Source organism: Phyllopteryx taeniolatus, chromosome 2 (assembly GCF_024500385.1).
Source record: "Phyllopteryx taeniolatus isolate TA_2022b chromosome 2, UOR_Ptae_1.2, whole genome shotgun sequence".
NCBI classification, from domain to species: domain Eukaryota; kingdom Metazoa; phylum Chordata; class Actinopteri; order Syngnathiformes; family Syngnathidae; genus Phyllopteryx; species Phyllopteryx taeniolatus.
Window position 1 is genome coordinate 26,026,236 of NC_084503.1, and position 16,567 is coordinate 26,042,802.

The 16,567-nt window shown below is 41.8% G+C and overlaps 1 protein-coding gene across 1 annotated transcript in view; it reads left to right on the forward strand.

Annotated features, from left to right (window-relative positions):
* tent4b (terminal nucleotidyltransferase 4B) overlaps positions 1 to 16,567 on the forward strand; it is a 76,109-nt gene that overhangs the window by 52,799 nt on the left and 6,743 nt on the right. The window contains exons 3-10 of the mRNA XM_061765546.1: positions 1,026 to 1,072; positions 2,785 to 2,905; positions 6,009 to 6,116; positions 6,185 to 6,313; positions 7,121 to 7,334; positions 8,101 to 8,227; positions 9,042 to 9,145; positions 14,088 to 14,290. Coding sequence (XP_061621530.1) covers positions 1,026 to 1,072; positions 2,785 to 2,905; positions 6,009 to 6,116; positions 6,185 to 6,313; positions 7,121 to 7,334; positions 8,101 to 8,227; positions 9,042 to 9,145; positions 14,088 to 14,290 — 1,053 coding nt within the window. The remainder of the gene's footprint in view (positions 1 to 1,025; positions 1,073 to 2,784; positions 2,906 to 6,008; positions 6,117 to 6,184; positions 6,314 to 7,120; positions 7,335 to 8,100; positions 8,228 to 9,041; positions 9,146 to 14,087; positions 14,291 to 16,567) is intronic.

Sequence of the window (16,567 nt, forward strand, 5' to 3'; positions counted from 1 at the left end):
TCTGTTTAAACAATCGGGACTCATCCTTAGCTCCCCTCCACTTTGGTGTCCCTCAGAACTCCGTCCTTGGTCCGATACTGTTTTCATTATACATGCTCCCTCTTGGTCAGTTGAATGAATGAAATTCTGAATCAACTATAAGATCCTTTTGATTACTTAGAAGGTACTTCATGACCTTGCCTCTTCCTACATCTTTGAGCTACTTGCCCCTCATTCCACCACACATCCTATCCGCTCCACCAATCTTGGCCTTTGAGCCATCTCTCGCACAAACTGTAAATCAAAAAGTGACCGTACGTTTGCATTTCTAGCCCAACTCTGTGGAACCAACTTCCACAATCAGTTAGATATGCCGAATCCGTACACTGTTTTAAAAAATGTCTAAAGACTCATTTATATCGCAAAACCTTTCCTTAGACATTCCTTTTTATTCCCATGTCCTGTCTTTTTTGTTTTTGATCATTTTACTCCAGTTTGATTTCCCCTTGGTGTCATGTCTACCATCTTGTCTACTTTGTCTTCTTGATTTTCCTCTTAACCTTTTCAACTTTGCATATGTGTTGTAAAGCGCTTTGTAACTGTGTTTTAAAAAGTGCTAAACAAACAAACAAATAAATTAAACATTAAAATTTTTGGGAGATTTTTCAAAGTGGGTTTTCGTTAGCTGTAAGTCAAATCATAAAATAGTTTACTCTGTGGAGTGAATCTATGAGTTTTTGAATTGAACTACAGAAATACATGAAAATTTGTAATACATATTTATTGAGATTTATCTGTAATGTAAAAAAAAAAAAAAAAAAAAGTTTGCACCATGCCTGTGGGATGTTGGAGAGCTTAGAGAACAGGCCTTCTACCCCAAAGCAATTGTCGGTAAGTAAACAGACTTTTATTTTCCAGCTGTCCTGTCTTCTCCAATATGTATTTGCATGCAATTGACCAACAATATGTATTACCGATGCTCTGCTGTGTCTGCATACTTGCATCTGTTGTGATAAATGTGGTCCAATTATGTCTTTTCTTTGTAGGTGCAGGTATTTGGAAGCTTCAGCACGGGCCTCTATTTGCCAACAAGGTGAGTCACCAACACTGTCTGTATCATTGGACCTTTATTAACTGTACAGGACTTTAAAAAAAAATAGATATTTTTTTTAAAGTTACATTTGAACATTTAGTCATACAAGTGGAAATATACCTGTGGTCACATTACAGTATTTCCTCAAATATCTAAAATCTCTATGCTCCAATTTATATCAGTTAATTAACAGTATTGTACGTTAAAGCTGACCCCGTTTGAAATTTGTTGCTAACTAAAACAGCAGCACCTACCTAATCAAACAGTCTTTCGGGTGAATGGTGTCTTATCGCATGTGGTCTTGTTTAAATCCGCCAGATTTTGCTGCATTTATTTCCGTAATAGACTTTTAAATTTAGGTTTTCACTCGTCAATAATTGAACTATACCAATAACAATGCATATTTTGCCAAACAAAGGCCAAACCCATTATACACAGAATGTAACAAAAATATAAAACTAATCAAACAAGCTCTCAACCTTACAGTTGTCTGCCTGCGTTTACATTCATAACTATTGTACAACTTTCAGAAGTTATGTGTCTCAGTTTGTCTGGGTTCATAGTCTCAATAGTTCACACATGGTGCATTAACTGCTGAGCCCATTTGAACTTTGTTGCTAACCGAAATATCAGCACCCACCGAGCCATGGAAACAGTCTCTTGGGTAAATTAAAGTGTAGAGTCTTTAGTCTTCTATTATTCATGAAGATTTTAAGTCTTAAATGGCAATTAGCATTCCAATAGACTTTGATGTGTTTTCTCCACAGTGTTCTGCATGAGCCCGATTTATTTATTCCACCTGGTTTTGCTGCATTTCTTTCCTTAGCAGTCTTTTTTATTCCAGTTTTAAGACCAATAACAATGGGCTTGTCAAAGTATAGGCTTCTCCCCAGTCCATGCCTCCACCCATCCGCAGTATGATCATTAAATGCATGCTCGCCACCTTTGACAGTGTCTTCTGATTTTTAGGTATTTATTTTTTTGCACCATGTCCTTATTTTGGACTGAGCTGCCAGGATAGATATATTTCTATGGCTTTTTTTTATGTGTGTCGTGCGTCTGAGACGCACAAAGATTTGCAGGGACGCATGAAGCATATTCAGTCTGCATCCGTAGACGCGTGGTTTAAGACCCAACCTGTGTGTGTGTGTTTGTGTGTGAGATAGAGAGAGAGAGAGAGAGAGCGAGAGAGAGAGAGCGCTTCCACACACAGTGAATCGAAAGTATGAATCTTGTCTTGGTGGTATCAAATCAGAGGCAGAGTAGGGCGGGTTATTGTTCCAGAAATACAATTGACACGGAAGTCTTTTTCTGGACTCGATAAATTTTCATTGTTGTGGTAAACAACAACTCCTTTATTTATTTTTTATTAAACCAGGTAAACGCTTATTGAGAGATAAAAGCTTTTTCAAAAGCCAAGAGACTCACATAGTCTCAAGTGTAAAATTATCTATTGTACCATACCTTGTCGCCATGATCACATTTTTCCTACTTATCCAGTCACTGGCACCCTTTGGTTCTGGCATTACAAAAAGCCAAACAAAAAGCAAAACACACTTGAGTTAATGATGATGATGATGTCTTACAAGATTTGCCCAAGTCCGGTGTGTCATGATCCATGATTTTTGTGCGACTTTAGAGGCGAAATTCCACTGTTTCGTCACCAAAGGTCTAAAGTTCTAAAGGTGTTGTTTTTTTTGTGTTCTCCGCAGTGACATCGACTTGGTGGTTTTCGGGAAGTGGGAAACACTCCCCCTGTGGACACTGGAAGAGGCTCTCCGGAAGAGGAATGTGGCTGACAAGAACGCCATCAAAGTTCTGGACAAAGCCACGGTGAGCGTGCATGCACTTGCGATAGACATTCTCTTCTGTTTTATAAATAACCGTTGGACAGGAAAACCACCAGGAATGATCTCCCAGTCCAATTGCACTCTGATTCCCTTGCCTTGCTGCGCAGTCGTAGAATATTCCATTGCAGTATTTTACAAGTGTTCAGTTTTCCTTCCTTGTAAATGGTGGAGTAAAGTTAACGTGGGCGACCAATGTTTTTGCTTTACTTTTTTTCCTGGATAATTTTGACTAAACTTTCCTCCTAAGTCCATAACTGTCCGTGCCAATCAGAAGCCATGGCTGTCGGGGGAGCTCTACAGACTACTAAGGTCCGCAACGTGGTTTTTAGGTGTGGGGATGAGGAGGGCCTGAGGACAGCCAGGGCCAATCTGTCCCGCGGTCTCAGGGAGGCCAAAAGGGGGAGTACTCCAGGAAGATCGCCCACTGCTTCAGTGACAGCTGTGACACCAGGTGTCTGTGGCGAGGTATCCAGACCATTACGGAGTATAAACCATCACCACAGAACTGAGACAGCTCCGCCTCCCTGCTAAATGAGCTGAATGACTTCTTTGCTCGCTTTGAGGCATACAGCAGCACGCCTGCAGACAAGACCCCACCCCTCCTGGTGAGGTGCTGACACTGACCCGGGACAGCGTGAAAAGATCTCTCGATAGGATCAACACACGGAAAACTGTTCCGGCATAAAAGGGATACAGATCCTCCATTCTCCTTGATCTAACAGCCGAACAGGACGAAAAAAAAAAGATCAACACACGAAAAGCCCCGGACCCAGATAACATACCTGGTGGTGTTCTGAGGGACTGTGCAGCTGAACTCACAGATGTCTTCACAGACATCTTCAACACCTCCTTGAGTCAAGGTGTTGTCCCCACGTTGTTGCTTCAAAGCCACCACCAAAGAAGTTGTCTCCCTCCAGCCTCAATGACTACCGTCCAGTAGTCCTCACTCCAACTGGTCAACCAATGACGCAGTCTCCACTGCTCTCCACTCTGCCCTCACACACCTGGACTCGAAAGGTCTCTTTATACTCCCGCGGTCACGCAGCCGACAACGCCCGCATTGCATCACGTGACCGACAAATTGCCCCGAGCAGTACCTCTGCGTAGCTTGCCGCGCACCCAACAAAAATAGTTGCTGCGCGTCGAACGGCGCGGAAATCATCTCTCGTGATTGGTCCGTTTTAGTCACATGCTGTGATGACATACCAGCGTGCCCCTTGGTTCTACATACCATCTACGTCGCCGCCTTCTCGATCGATTTTGCAGCATAATTAAACGCATCATCTGGTCATCTCGGTCCATTTGTTCTGTCGCGGTCGCCATTGTTTTTGCTTTATTCCTTGTTACTGAAAGGAAAGTAAAAACGGCTACGGGAAATGCCCCAAAAAAATATGCAGAGGAAACTCCACCCTGTGGTGTCCTATCCAATACCAGCTGTAGCGACACCCCCGATTTGGAGGAGAACTGCAGCACACTTTCAAAACAGCGCGCGTGGGTTGCGCTCGAGTACAAAGGCAAACTGCGTGCGGGACAGTCGCAGTGACGTCAGGACGGTCGCCGTCCGCGCGAGTATAAAGAAGCCTTAAGGACACATATGTCAGAATGCTGTTCATAGACTTCAGCTCATCATTCAATACCATCATCCTTGTACAACTGATCTACAAACTGGACCAGCTGGGGCTCAACACTTCGATGTGCAACTGGCTGCTGGACTTCCTGACAGGGAGACCGCAGGCCGTACGGGTCGGCAACAACACATCCAGCACCATCACTCTGAACACGGGGGCTCCTCAAGGTTGTGTGTTGAGCCCCCTCCTCTTCACCCCGCTGACTTATGACTGCACACCGACATACAGCTCCAACCTCTTCATCAAGTTTGCAGACAACACAACTGTGGTAGGTCTCATCAGCAACGGGGGGGGAGACAGACTACAGGAATGAGGTGAGCCTCCTGGCCGGGTGGTGCATGGACAACAATCTCTCCCTGAATATGGAAAAAACCCAGGAGATTGTTGACTTCAGGAGAGCACACTCCCAGCATGCTCCCCTGAACATCAACGGTGCTGCGGTGGAGCGGGTTCCTGGGAGTGCACATCACCAAGGACCTCTCCTGGACCAGCAACACCTTATTATTGGCCAAGAAAGCTCACCAGCGTTTCGACTTCCTGCGCACGCTGAGAAGACCCAGAGGCCCGACCCCCCCATCATGTGCTCGTTCTACAGAGGCACCATAGAGAGCATCTTGACCAACTGCATCACTGCCACTGCCACCCATCAGTCACACAGCCTCTTCAGTCTGCTTCCATCAGGCAGGAGTCTGCGGGCCAGGACTAGCCGACTCAAAGACAGTTTTATTCATCAGGCTGTCAGGAATCTGAACTCTCTGCCCGCTCTGCCTCCTCTAGCTCTTCTGTGCTCTGCCCACCTGAATTCTGACAGCCCGCAAACATGTAGATACACACACACTCTTACACACAATACACACACACACACACACACACTATGCACAAATATAATAATTTTAGAAGAGGGCCAATAGTTTCTCACGGCACTGTAGCGTTCAGAGATTTAAAGAACAGTTGCATAGGAATGTGCCAGATGTGCACAGGAAGCATGTATTGTATTTTAATACAACTTGTTGTTTTTGTATTTGTGTGTGATTTCCATTATTTCCCATTTTTATTCTACGATTTTGCTCACAATTCATTTGAATCAAGCTTTGTTTTGCCGTTTTTTTAAAGAGCCATTTGAAGTTTATAAGGATTCATTAAGATTAGGATTAGAGCAATAACAAAGGGAAGATTGTTCAGTTTTAAATGCTGGCGCATACTGCATATAACACGGCTGGGTGGCCTTAAAATAAAATAACAAAAATGTCCCCAAAAATCTGATTCAATACATTTTAATAAAACATTTTAAATGTTATGCAATTTAATATCAATGACAAAACTATTCCCTTTGAGATTAAGATGTAACAACAAAACTGGTCACTGAAATAAATCCCTAAAGTTGAAACTAACATGGTAACAGTGGGTTATTATTATTAAATTATTATTATTATTGTCATTGGCATGGTGTCTTCCCAGGTGCCCATCATCAAACTGACGGACTCCTTCACAGAGGTCAAGGTGGACATCAGTTTCAACGTGAAGAGCGGCATCAAAGCGGCGTGCCTCATCAAGGAATTCAAAGAGGTACTGTCGCTTTCAGAGCCCGCTCTTTGAGGCCACTTAAATGTCAACGTCATATTCCTGGTGTGCAGAAATACCCCGTGCTGCCTTACCTGGTCCTGGTGCTCAAGCAGTTCCTCCTGCAGAGGGACCTCAATGAGGTTTTCACTGGAGGAATTGGCTCCTACAGCCTCTTCCTCATGGCTGTCAGCTTCCTGCAGGTGGGTTGATATTCCGTCGCGCCTGTCCAGGGTTTCTTAAACCTTTTGGGTCCAAGGACCCCTTGCAGGGACGAAATTTTCCAAGGAAGAAATGAAGGCGATACTATGGCCTTTAACATTCGTAACTGTAAATGTTTAGTGCACTTATGGAACCAAAAACTATGCACCATCATGTACAATCAAGGGAACTGGGAATAAACTTTCACAGGTAAGAATTTTTTGGGGTTCTTTTTTCAAATGTTCTGTATTCGTTGACAAAAAGTAAACCTCACTAAAGCCGGTTTAGAATAAATATTGAGTACAAATTGTGTTCCATAAAACAAGAAGACCAGTGGAAGCATTGCCAAAGACATGCTGCCCATTTATACCTTGTGAAAACATGGATTTATCCACGACCCGAGGTATATGCTTCTCATCCACAAGTATTTTACCTCGCCTGTACAACTCTACATGACAAAAGAGTATGAGAGAAGTAAAGTGCAGTGCGCATCCAAGGATCTCAGATTTATGTGATACATCACAATTGTGTCAGAGAGCTTTTAATTGGCCCAAAGCTAATGTAGGGAAAAGGAATTGGGGTTTTCTTTTATTGATGTGCCGGTCCCCACGTGTAGGTATCCATATTTAAAATAAATAAATAAATAAAATAAAATAAAATACAACATCATTTATTGCAAAAATTTTTGCACATCCCCAAGTTATGGCTCATGGACCCCTGGGGTCCCCATTTTGAGAACCGCTGTGCTAATCCACAAGGACCATCATTTACCAATCTGGACTTTGTTTTTCTTGTTTTCCCTCCACTAGCTCCACTATAGGGAGGACGTGTGCAGCCCCAACATCAACTTTGGCGTGCTGCTCATCGAGTTCTTTGAACTCTACGGACGCCATTTTAACTACTTGAAAACAGGCATCCGGATAAAAGACGGCGGCTGCTACGTGGCCAAAGACGAGGTTCAGAAAAATATGATGGATGGCTACAGGCCCTCCATGCTCTACATCGAGGACCCGCTGCAGCCAGGTGGGAATTTTTAAACTTTTTTATTAACATGCTGCTACTCTAGTCTCCATTTTGCTGCAGCAGCCCTTTTTCTTTGCTGCAGCGGCCATTTTTCTTGTGCCTCCTGTTTTGGAAAATCTTTTTCTGACAGAATAAGTAAGGAAGCAATCTTTTTTGTTTTTTTAATCCAAAAAGCTATTTACATGATATAAACAAAAAGAAACAGAGGGAGTTAGGGAGAAAGAAGAAGGAATAGGTAGAAAGAAGAAGCAGAGGAGAGCGAGGGGGAGATGGCCAGCTGTCCTCTTGCTGCCCACACACTCTTTCTGAAGCCGAAATGCCAAAAAACAGATTAAAAGGTCCTTCATTCAGATTCAGTAAATTTCCATAATCAGAACATTCCCATCAGCTACCCAGCCAGCTGTTGTAGCCGCATGGGAATGTCTTTCGATACGACAAACAATGGCTTGCTGCTATTAACAAGGCTAAACATCTTAGAGACGTTACATAAGCTTTATGGAACAATAAAATAATACATTATAAAGCAAAGGCTACATTATAAAGGAAAGGCACTAAACCTTATAAATGTGACTATAAGTAATTTGGCCAACTCACCTCAGTCTCCTCTCAAATAAAGTTTCAGCGTCATTGAGGAAACATGGTTACATATTATAAAAATAAGTGTACATCCTAATGTAACGTCTTCTCTGTGGATGCTGTAGTATTTCACTCCACAGTCTTGGCACAAGCGGCCCATCTTCTCAAATAAAATGGTGCTGTCTCGCAGACAATGATGTTGGCCGCAGCTCGTACGGTGCAATGCAGGTGAAGCAGGCGTTTGACTACGCCTATGTGGTGCTCAGCCACGCCGTGTCACCCATCGCCAAATACTACCCCAACAACGACACAGAGAGGTAAGTGCATCTCATTGTTAATGCCAAATAGTGAGTCTTGTTTGTTTTTTAATATTCAGTTTTGATTTCACCATAGATAGCATTAGACAAAATGTACTTGAGAAATCAATAAAAAACAACTTTAAATTACCATAGTTCCTCAAATACCGACTGTCCCAATTAGTTGCCCTGTGCATGTTCCACGTAAGACGAATAACCACCTCCCTTTTCCCATCAGTAGCAAGAACTGGTTGCAATAAGGTTCACATGTGGACAAATGGTTAAGTGTTTATTCTGTATGCAAACCCAGTTGCTAACCAACACAGCAGCACCTATTGAAGCATGCATTTCTTCAAATAGTGCTTCAAGCTTGTATATGGCACCTATTCACATTCAAATGAACCAGTAGGCTACTTGTTCTTCTTAAGTCGCCTTACTCCAATTAGTTGCTCGGGGTGTCGTTCACTTAAACAAAGGAACGTCTCCCTAAAAAAAATGGCTGACTTTTTCCACCAGGACAAAAAAAAAACAGGTCTTAACGTAATTATCTGATTCACTGACTCTATTGTTTACACACAGACAGTGAAGAGTCTAATACTTGGCCAATTGTAACTCTGTTGCTAACTAAATCAGTAGCACCGAAGCTACGGGTGGTACTTCTAAGCCTGTTTTATGCAATTAATTGGCTTTTTTAATACCATTTATAATTGCGTGTTCTTACATGGAATCTTACTGCTTGCATGTCTTGTAATGAGACTTGAAATGTTTTCCATTCCATTGTGCAAGCTTATCGTTGGCGTTGTGCTGTGTGAACAATGTTGTTCCTTCCTCGCAGCATACTTGGCCGAATCATCCGTGTGACTCAGGAGGTGGACGAGTACAGGCATTGGATCCAAAAGAACTGGGGAAGCCCGTCCCAGAAGGACCTGCCGCTCAACCGTACGTCACCCAAAGCAAATGCTCACCCTAAACTAAACTTTTTCCACTGAGTGCCACTTACAGAAAACTGGAAGGAAGAGTCAAAATTCACAACATTAGACGCCGACCAATACATTTCCTGGGTCAGTTAGAATTTGTATGTAAACAGTCCTCTTCTTTGTGCTGTTTACATTTTCACTAGCAATGTGACAAGTGGCCGCCATCTTGGGGTCATTTTCTAAAAAATATGGATTGAGCCTCTAAAATTCTCCATAACAAATAAATTAATCAAAAAATAATTGCTGACTAAAGAACATGACCTATTCGGCAGCCCAAACTGCTGTTCTCACAAATAACATTCTATTTGCGCTGTTTAAGTCAAGTTTTTTAGGGGAAGTGACAAAGTTAAAACATGCCGTAATTTTTAGGGGGTCGACTTGGAGAACACCTTGGTATTTCTGCCCGTATGAGCTTATTTATGGATAGTGTTTGCTAAAACCTTTGAGCTGGTAGAAGAAGGGCTTCCCTTAGTAGCAGACGATCGGGAATGATCAAGTGTGGCTGTGGATGTCGCTGCAAGAACGGCGAAGTTGTCAGAAAATAGAGCATTTCCCAGTGAGTATTGACGTTATCTCGTTTAGTGTATTTCTTAAATAGCAACTGTTGATATAAAAAAAAGTCGTCCACCATTACAGTTTTCTGCCATAGTTGAAACAAGTGAAACCACGAGCCGCCGCAACTTGTGACACATTCGTGTTCACCTGTACATTCACTTGCTACGTCCTCGGGGAGAGTTAAATAAAACAAAATATGGGTTCCCTTGCAGTGATCGATTGAGTTTCTGTACCTGTGTAATATGTTTGTTTGACTCTCGAAATAACAAAGCACAAAACCCTCTTTAAATAACGTATGCGTTCATGTTCACCTCCTGCTCACCGTACCTAATGAAGTGGCCCATTCACCCATGAAAGAAGGAAAAAAACGAGAATGTTGTGCCGATGTTCTTGGTAAAATGTCAATGATTGTGTAGTCTTGTAGTTTTTACCAAAGAATGAGCATACATGGCTATCGGTCCACATTGAATGCATGTATATGGATGAATTTGCTTGAATAATAATACTCACATTGTTCAGCGAAAGATTCTGTACATCTTGTGTAATCTTTTGAAGAATTAACTCATTTTGCATTGGGATAGATGAACCCGATGAAACCGACCTTAGTGCTTAAAAAATGCAAGTCCGTGGTGTAATCACAATTAAATTTTAGATACAATATTGTTGGGCAATCTATACAGTAGTGTACTATCTACTCAAGATGACTTTTAAATATTCACTGCTTTGCAATGCAAAGTAGGGGGTGGGGTGGGAGGTTTTATAACTTCAGGCTTCTATAGCATCAAGTAGAAATAATTGTTTAGCACCAAACTTCATAGTTGCACACAATAGCTTTATAAGTAGGTGCAAAGCAAGTTTCAGCCAAATCTATCCACTAGTTCCTGAGAAATGGAGCTACTAGTGAAATCATGTAATTCTATTACCGTAATTTCTCGTGTATAATGCGCATTCCCCCCCCCCCAAATGTCAATGGTGTACATTATCCATAGGTATAAGGGGACAAGGAAAAAAACTTTCCCATTTCATAAATGTATGCCGCCATCTAGAGGTTATGAAAAAGCTGTACACTTTTCTTCCAATATCCCACCGCCAGCTAGAGTTTATGAGAAAGGTGTACACTTTCATTCTAATATGCCACCGCCACCTAGAGGTTAGGAAAACGTTGTTGTCTACACTTTAATTCCAATATGACAGGGGTAGGTATGACTGCATATATGTACAGTTGTGTTCATACGTTTACATAACCTGGCAGAATTTGTGAAATATTGTTTTTTAAAATACGACTGGTGACAGAACAACAACCATCATTAATTTATTTATGATTATGTTTTGTTTGATGATAATGCTTTTCTGAAATGCTTGACAGTTTAATTTGAATCCCATTAAAATAAAATTCAATGGGTTTCGCCTGGCCCTTCATGTTTCCTTATAGAATTGTACCCATCTACCTGGGTAATCAAACATATGAGCACAACTGTGTGTTTTCTCATTTACTAAATAAAAGTAGGGCTGTGAATTTCAAAATAAGAGCAAGTATCCATCCATCCATTTTCTGAGCCGCTTCTCCTCATGAGGGTCGCGGGCGTGCTGGAGCCTATCCCAGCTGTCATCGGGCAGGAGGCGGGGTACACCCTGAACTGGTTGCCAGCCAATCGCAGGGCACATAGAAACTAACAACCATTCGCACTCACAGTCATGCCTACGGGCAATTTAGAGTCTCCAATTCATGCATGTTTTTGGGATGTGGGAGGAAACCGGAGTGCCCAGAGAAAACCCACGCAGGCACGGGGAGAACATGCAAACTCCACACAGGCGGGAACGGGGATTGAACCCCGCACCTCAGAACTGTGAGGCTGACGTAAGAGCAAGTAAATGAAAATAAAGTATTACATGTTCAAATAAAGTGCATAACTTCAGAATAATTCTTTGAAAAAACTAACAAAATACAGATAATACTGTACTGTACTGTTTGAATCATATGGGTGGAAGCAAAATCATGCATTGTAAAAATGCATTATACATTGGTAGAAGGGTTTTGCAGACTTTTGAGGTCAACTTTGGAGGTGCATATTATACATGGGTGCACATTATACAGAAGAAATTACAGTACAAAGTTCCCATTACCATGGCAACCAATGGTAGCATTTTCAAAGTACGTTCATATATTAATGTCCAAATTTGTATAGCTTAGCTTCCTTTTCCTTTTGAAGAAAATAGACTATCCCTTGAAAATAATAATGTAATTTTGACTAACATTTTTGTCAATTTATGCTAATTAGAGCCTTTAAATTAGCATCTTCATGACTAATGAGTTCAAACTCGAATTCAGCCTGGCCTATTACATTAGTGTGTTAATTTTTCGTAGAGATATGTTGAGAAATAATGAAGTTATACTGTTTTACTCAAATTTGAAGGCGTTTTTTAGTGGAATTTTTTAGTGGTGATTTCTCAATTTCTCCGGAACCCATCATCCGGCTTTCAAAATTTTTGCTGCCTTGTATGCAGCTTGAAGTTGCCGTTCCAACCAGACTTTGCATTTGGACGGATTCCAGTTTTTAAAAAAAAATCTTGTCACGTTGCTATTTTGCCATCATAAGACCAAGATGATACCTACCAATTGAGTATCAGGATGTTCTCAGAGGGAAGTGACCTCTGAGCTTAGCATGTCGGACTGTCCTCAGCAGGTTGCATTACAGATACAGAGAGACTGGAAGAGTCACAGAAGTGGACGTCTTTGGACGTTTTCATGGATCAGTCACCTGTTAATAATTTTGCTGTTCAGCTCCTTTTTAGAATATAGCAAGTTGTGTAAAATGAACAGTTCATGTGCATTCCAAAGTTTAGGAAAGAATGAATTAAGTTCACATGGAAAGATGGTAGTGGTTCTTATTTTCAGTTCATTGTGAAATTTCACCTGAAAGCCTTTTTGTAAGTATTTACACTTTTTGTGAGTAGTATATGTATGTTAAGCAGTTAAACATCCATCCATTCTCAACACCGCTTATCCTGTTCAGGGTCACGGGGTGCTGGAGTCTATTCCAGCTGACTTTGGGCTAAAGGCGGATGACACCCTGAACTGGTCGCCAGTCAGTGGCAGGGCACATGTAGGCACGAACAACCATCGCACTCACATTCACACCGTCACTGAGTGGGAACTTAACCCACGCTCCCCACACACAAGTCAGGCGAGTGTATCACTACACCATCAGTGACTACTGGAGTTAAACATGTTTAAAGAAAAGTTAAATTTTTGGTATTGTTGTGATTTGTATTTATTTATTTATTTAATTAAAGAATTGCAAAATATCTTGTACCATTAACAAATGTATTTAAAGTTTTAGATTGGGGGGCGAAAAAGATACATTTTCTTTAAAAATACTTTGAAATATTTCGAGGTGCTGTGGTGGTCATTTCGGGTGTCCTTGGCCATGGTAAATCCTGGCAAAATAGATGAGAACGAGAGGTGAGCCAGGAATAATATAGTTGGATTACTCGGATGATATGCCCTCATTTTCCTACTTGTGTAATAACCAGTTGAGGTCAAAATAAATACATGCGATTATATGATGATGGAATACTCAAATGTAGCTGATTAACGAGAAAAAAAACGAGAGGTCATTTGTGGGTAGGACACATTCATTTAAAGCAGGGTGGGCAAACTGCGGCATATGGGCCATATTTTACTTTTTGATTTAAATGTAAGAAAGCAACAAAAAAATAATATATAATATAATAAATTATTTGTTTTATTAATATAAATATAAAGTAATATAATAAAGTATTATGCCGGCACGGTGTGCGATTGGTTAGCACATATGCCTCACAGTTCTGAGGACAGGGGTTCAAACCCTGGCCCCGCCTGTGTGGCGTTTGCATGTTCTCCCTGTGCCTGGGTGGGTTTTCTCCAGGCACTCCAGTTTCCTCCCACATCCCAAAAACATGCGTGGTAGGCTGATTGAGGACTCTAAATTGCCCATAGGTGTGAATTTGAGTGCGAATGGTTGTTTGCTTCTATGTGTCCTGCGATTGGCTGGCTACCGGTTCAGGGTGTACCCTGCCTCCTGCCCGAAGATAGCAGGGATACGCTCCAGCAGCCTGCGACCCTAGTGAGGAGAAGCGGCTCAGAAAATGGATGGATGAATCTTGTAATATTGTTACATTTCAGTCATTCATTCTCTGACGCTTATGTGGAATAAAGTCACAGGGGCAGTATCTTTAGCAGGGAAGCCCAGACTTCCCTCTCTTCAGCCACTTCGTCCAGCGTTTTCGGGGGGATGTAAATGATGTAAATAGACCCTACCCTAAACCCTGAAATCCTGGCTCATTTATCCCTTTGGTGCTTATTTCAGGAAATGATGTGACGCTGTTCGAGTCCCAGCAGCTGGACCAATGCAACAACAACATTCCAGATGAGGAGGATGAGGATGTGGTCGTCATCATGCCAACAAGGAGCAAAACGTCGTCTTCCAACTCGTCCTCACCGTCTCCTTCCCTCCACTCGTCGCCGTCCTCGTCCCCTCTGTCGCACTCTACCACGTCCTCCAGCGACGGGGTCAGTCCTTCTTTTTGAGCTTCATGTTTGTGTCCTTCTCAAGAAAGTATAGTGGGACCACTCAGAACTCATGTACAATCATTTCTAATGAAATGTACAAAAAATATTCAGTGTAAAGTATTGGTCCCCTTCTCAAATTCTTGTATTTTAGCATAGTTTAAACTGTAATGTTTAAGGTCATCAAACAAATGTAAATATCAGACAAATATAACCCAAGTGAGCTTAAAATGCTGTTTTTAAATGAGTTCATTTATTAACGAAAAAAAACTATTTAAAGTTACCTGGCCCTGTGTGAAAAAGTAATAGCCCCCTAAACTTAATAACTGGTTGGGCCATCCTTTTTTTAAGCCATTCAGAAGTTGACTTGCTGGTGTGTTTTGGATCGGTATCCTGCTGCAGAACCCAAGTGCGCTTCAGCTTGAGGTGACAAACTGATGGCTAAACATTCTCCTTCAGAATTTTCTGTTACAGAACAGAAGTGTAAAAGTAAGACAAGCCTTTTTGTGTCTTTTTGGTCAGCAGTGGTTTTCTCCTATGAACTATGAACTGCCATGGATGCTGTTTTTGCACAGTCTCTTCCTTCTTGCTCTGTCATGAACACTGACCTTAACTGAGGCAAGGGAGGTCCGCAGTTCCTTTGTGGCCTCCTGGATGAGTCATTCCTGTTCTCTTGGGGTCATCTTTATAGGCCAGCCACTCCTGGGAAAGTTGGGAATGTTTTCTCAATGTGAGGATAATGGCTGTCCCTATGGTTCGCTGGAATCCTAAAGCTTTAGAAATGGATTTTGTAACCTTTCCAGACTGATAATGTCAATTACTTTATTTCTCGACTGGTCTGGAATTTCTTTGGATTGTGTAATTTGTTGCAGCTTTTTTAGATAATTTGTCTGACTTGATTTTGTCGGGAAAGATTCTGTTTAAGTCATTTCTTCTTCAGTGAAATTTTTCATCATAGGTATACCTCACCTATGAGACACAAAATGGAAAAAATATCCAGAAAATCACATTGTCTGATTTTTAAACAATTTATTAGCAAATTATGGTGGAAAATAAGTATTTGGTCAATAACAAAAGTTCATCTCAATACTTTGTTATATACCCTTTGTTGGCAATGGCACCGGTCAAACGTTTTCTGTAAGTCTTCACAAGGTTTTCACACACTGTTGCTGGTATTTTGGCACATTCCTCCATGCAGATCTCCTCTAGAGCAGTGATGTTTTAGGGCTATCACTGGGCAACACAGACTTTCAACTCCCTCCAAAGATTTTCTCAGGGGTTGAGATCTGGAGACTGGCTACTCCCTCGTTGCCCGGACGGTGTGTTTGGGATCATTGTCATGCAGAAAGACCCAGCCATGTTTCATCTTCAATGCCCTTGCTGATGGAAGGAAGGTTTTCACTCAAAATCTCACAATACAAACCCCCATTCATTCTTTCCTTTACACGGATCAATCGTCCTGGTCCCTTTGCAGAAAAACAGCCCCAAAGCATGATGTTTCCACCCCCATCCATCACAAGTAGGTATGGTGTTCTTTGGATGCAACTCAGCATTCTTTCTTCTCCAAACACAAGTTGAGTTTTTACCAAAAAGTTCTATTTTGGTTTCATCTGAACATATGATATTCTCCCAATCCTCTTCTGGATCATCCAAATGCTCTCGAGCAAACTTCAAACGGGCCTGGACATGTACTGGCTTAAGCAGGGGGACACGTCTGGCACTGCAGGATTTGAGTCCCTGGCGGCGTAGTGTGTTACTGATGGTAGCCTTTGTTACTTTGGTCCCAGCTCTCTGCAGGTCATTCACTAGATCCCCCCGTGTGGTTCTGGGATTTTTGTTCACCGCTCTTGTAATCATTTTGACCCCACGGGGTGAGATCTTGCGTGGAGCCCCAGATCGAGGGAGATTATCAGTGGTCTTGTATGTCTTCCATTTTCTAATAATTGCTCCCACATTTGATTTCTTCACACCAAGCTGCTTACCTAGTGTAGATTCAGTCTTCCCAACCTGGTGCAGGTCTACAATTTTGTTTCTGGTGTCCTTTGAAAACTCTTTGGCCTTGGCCATAGTGGAGTTTGGAGTGTGACTGTTTGAGGTTGTGGACAGGTGTCTTTTATACTGATAACGAGTTCAAACAGGTGCCATTAATACAGGTAACGAGGGGAGGACAGAGGAGCCTCTTCAAGACATTGTTACTGGTCTGTGAGAGCCAGAAATCTTCCTTGTTTGTCGGTGACCAAATATTTATTTCACCGAGGAATTTACCAATTAATTCATTAA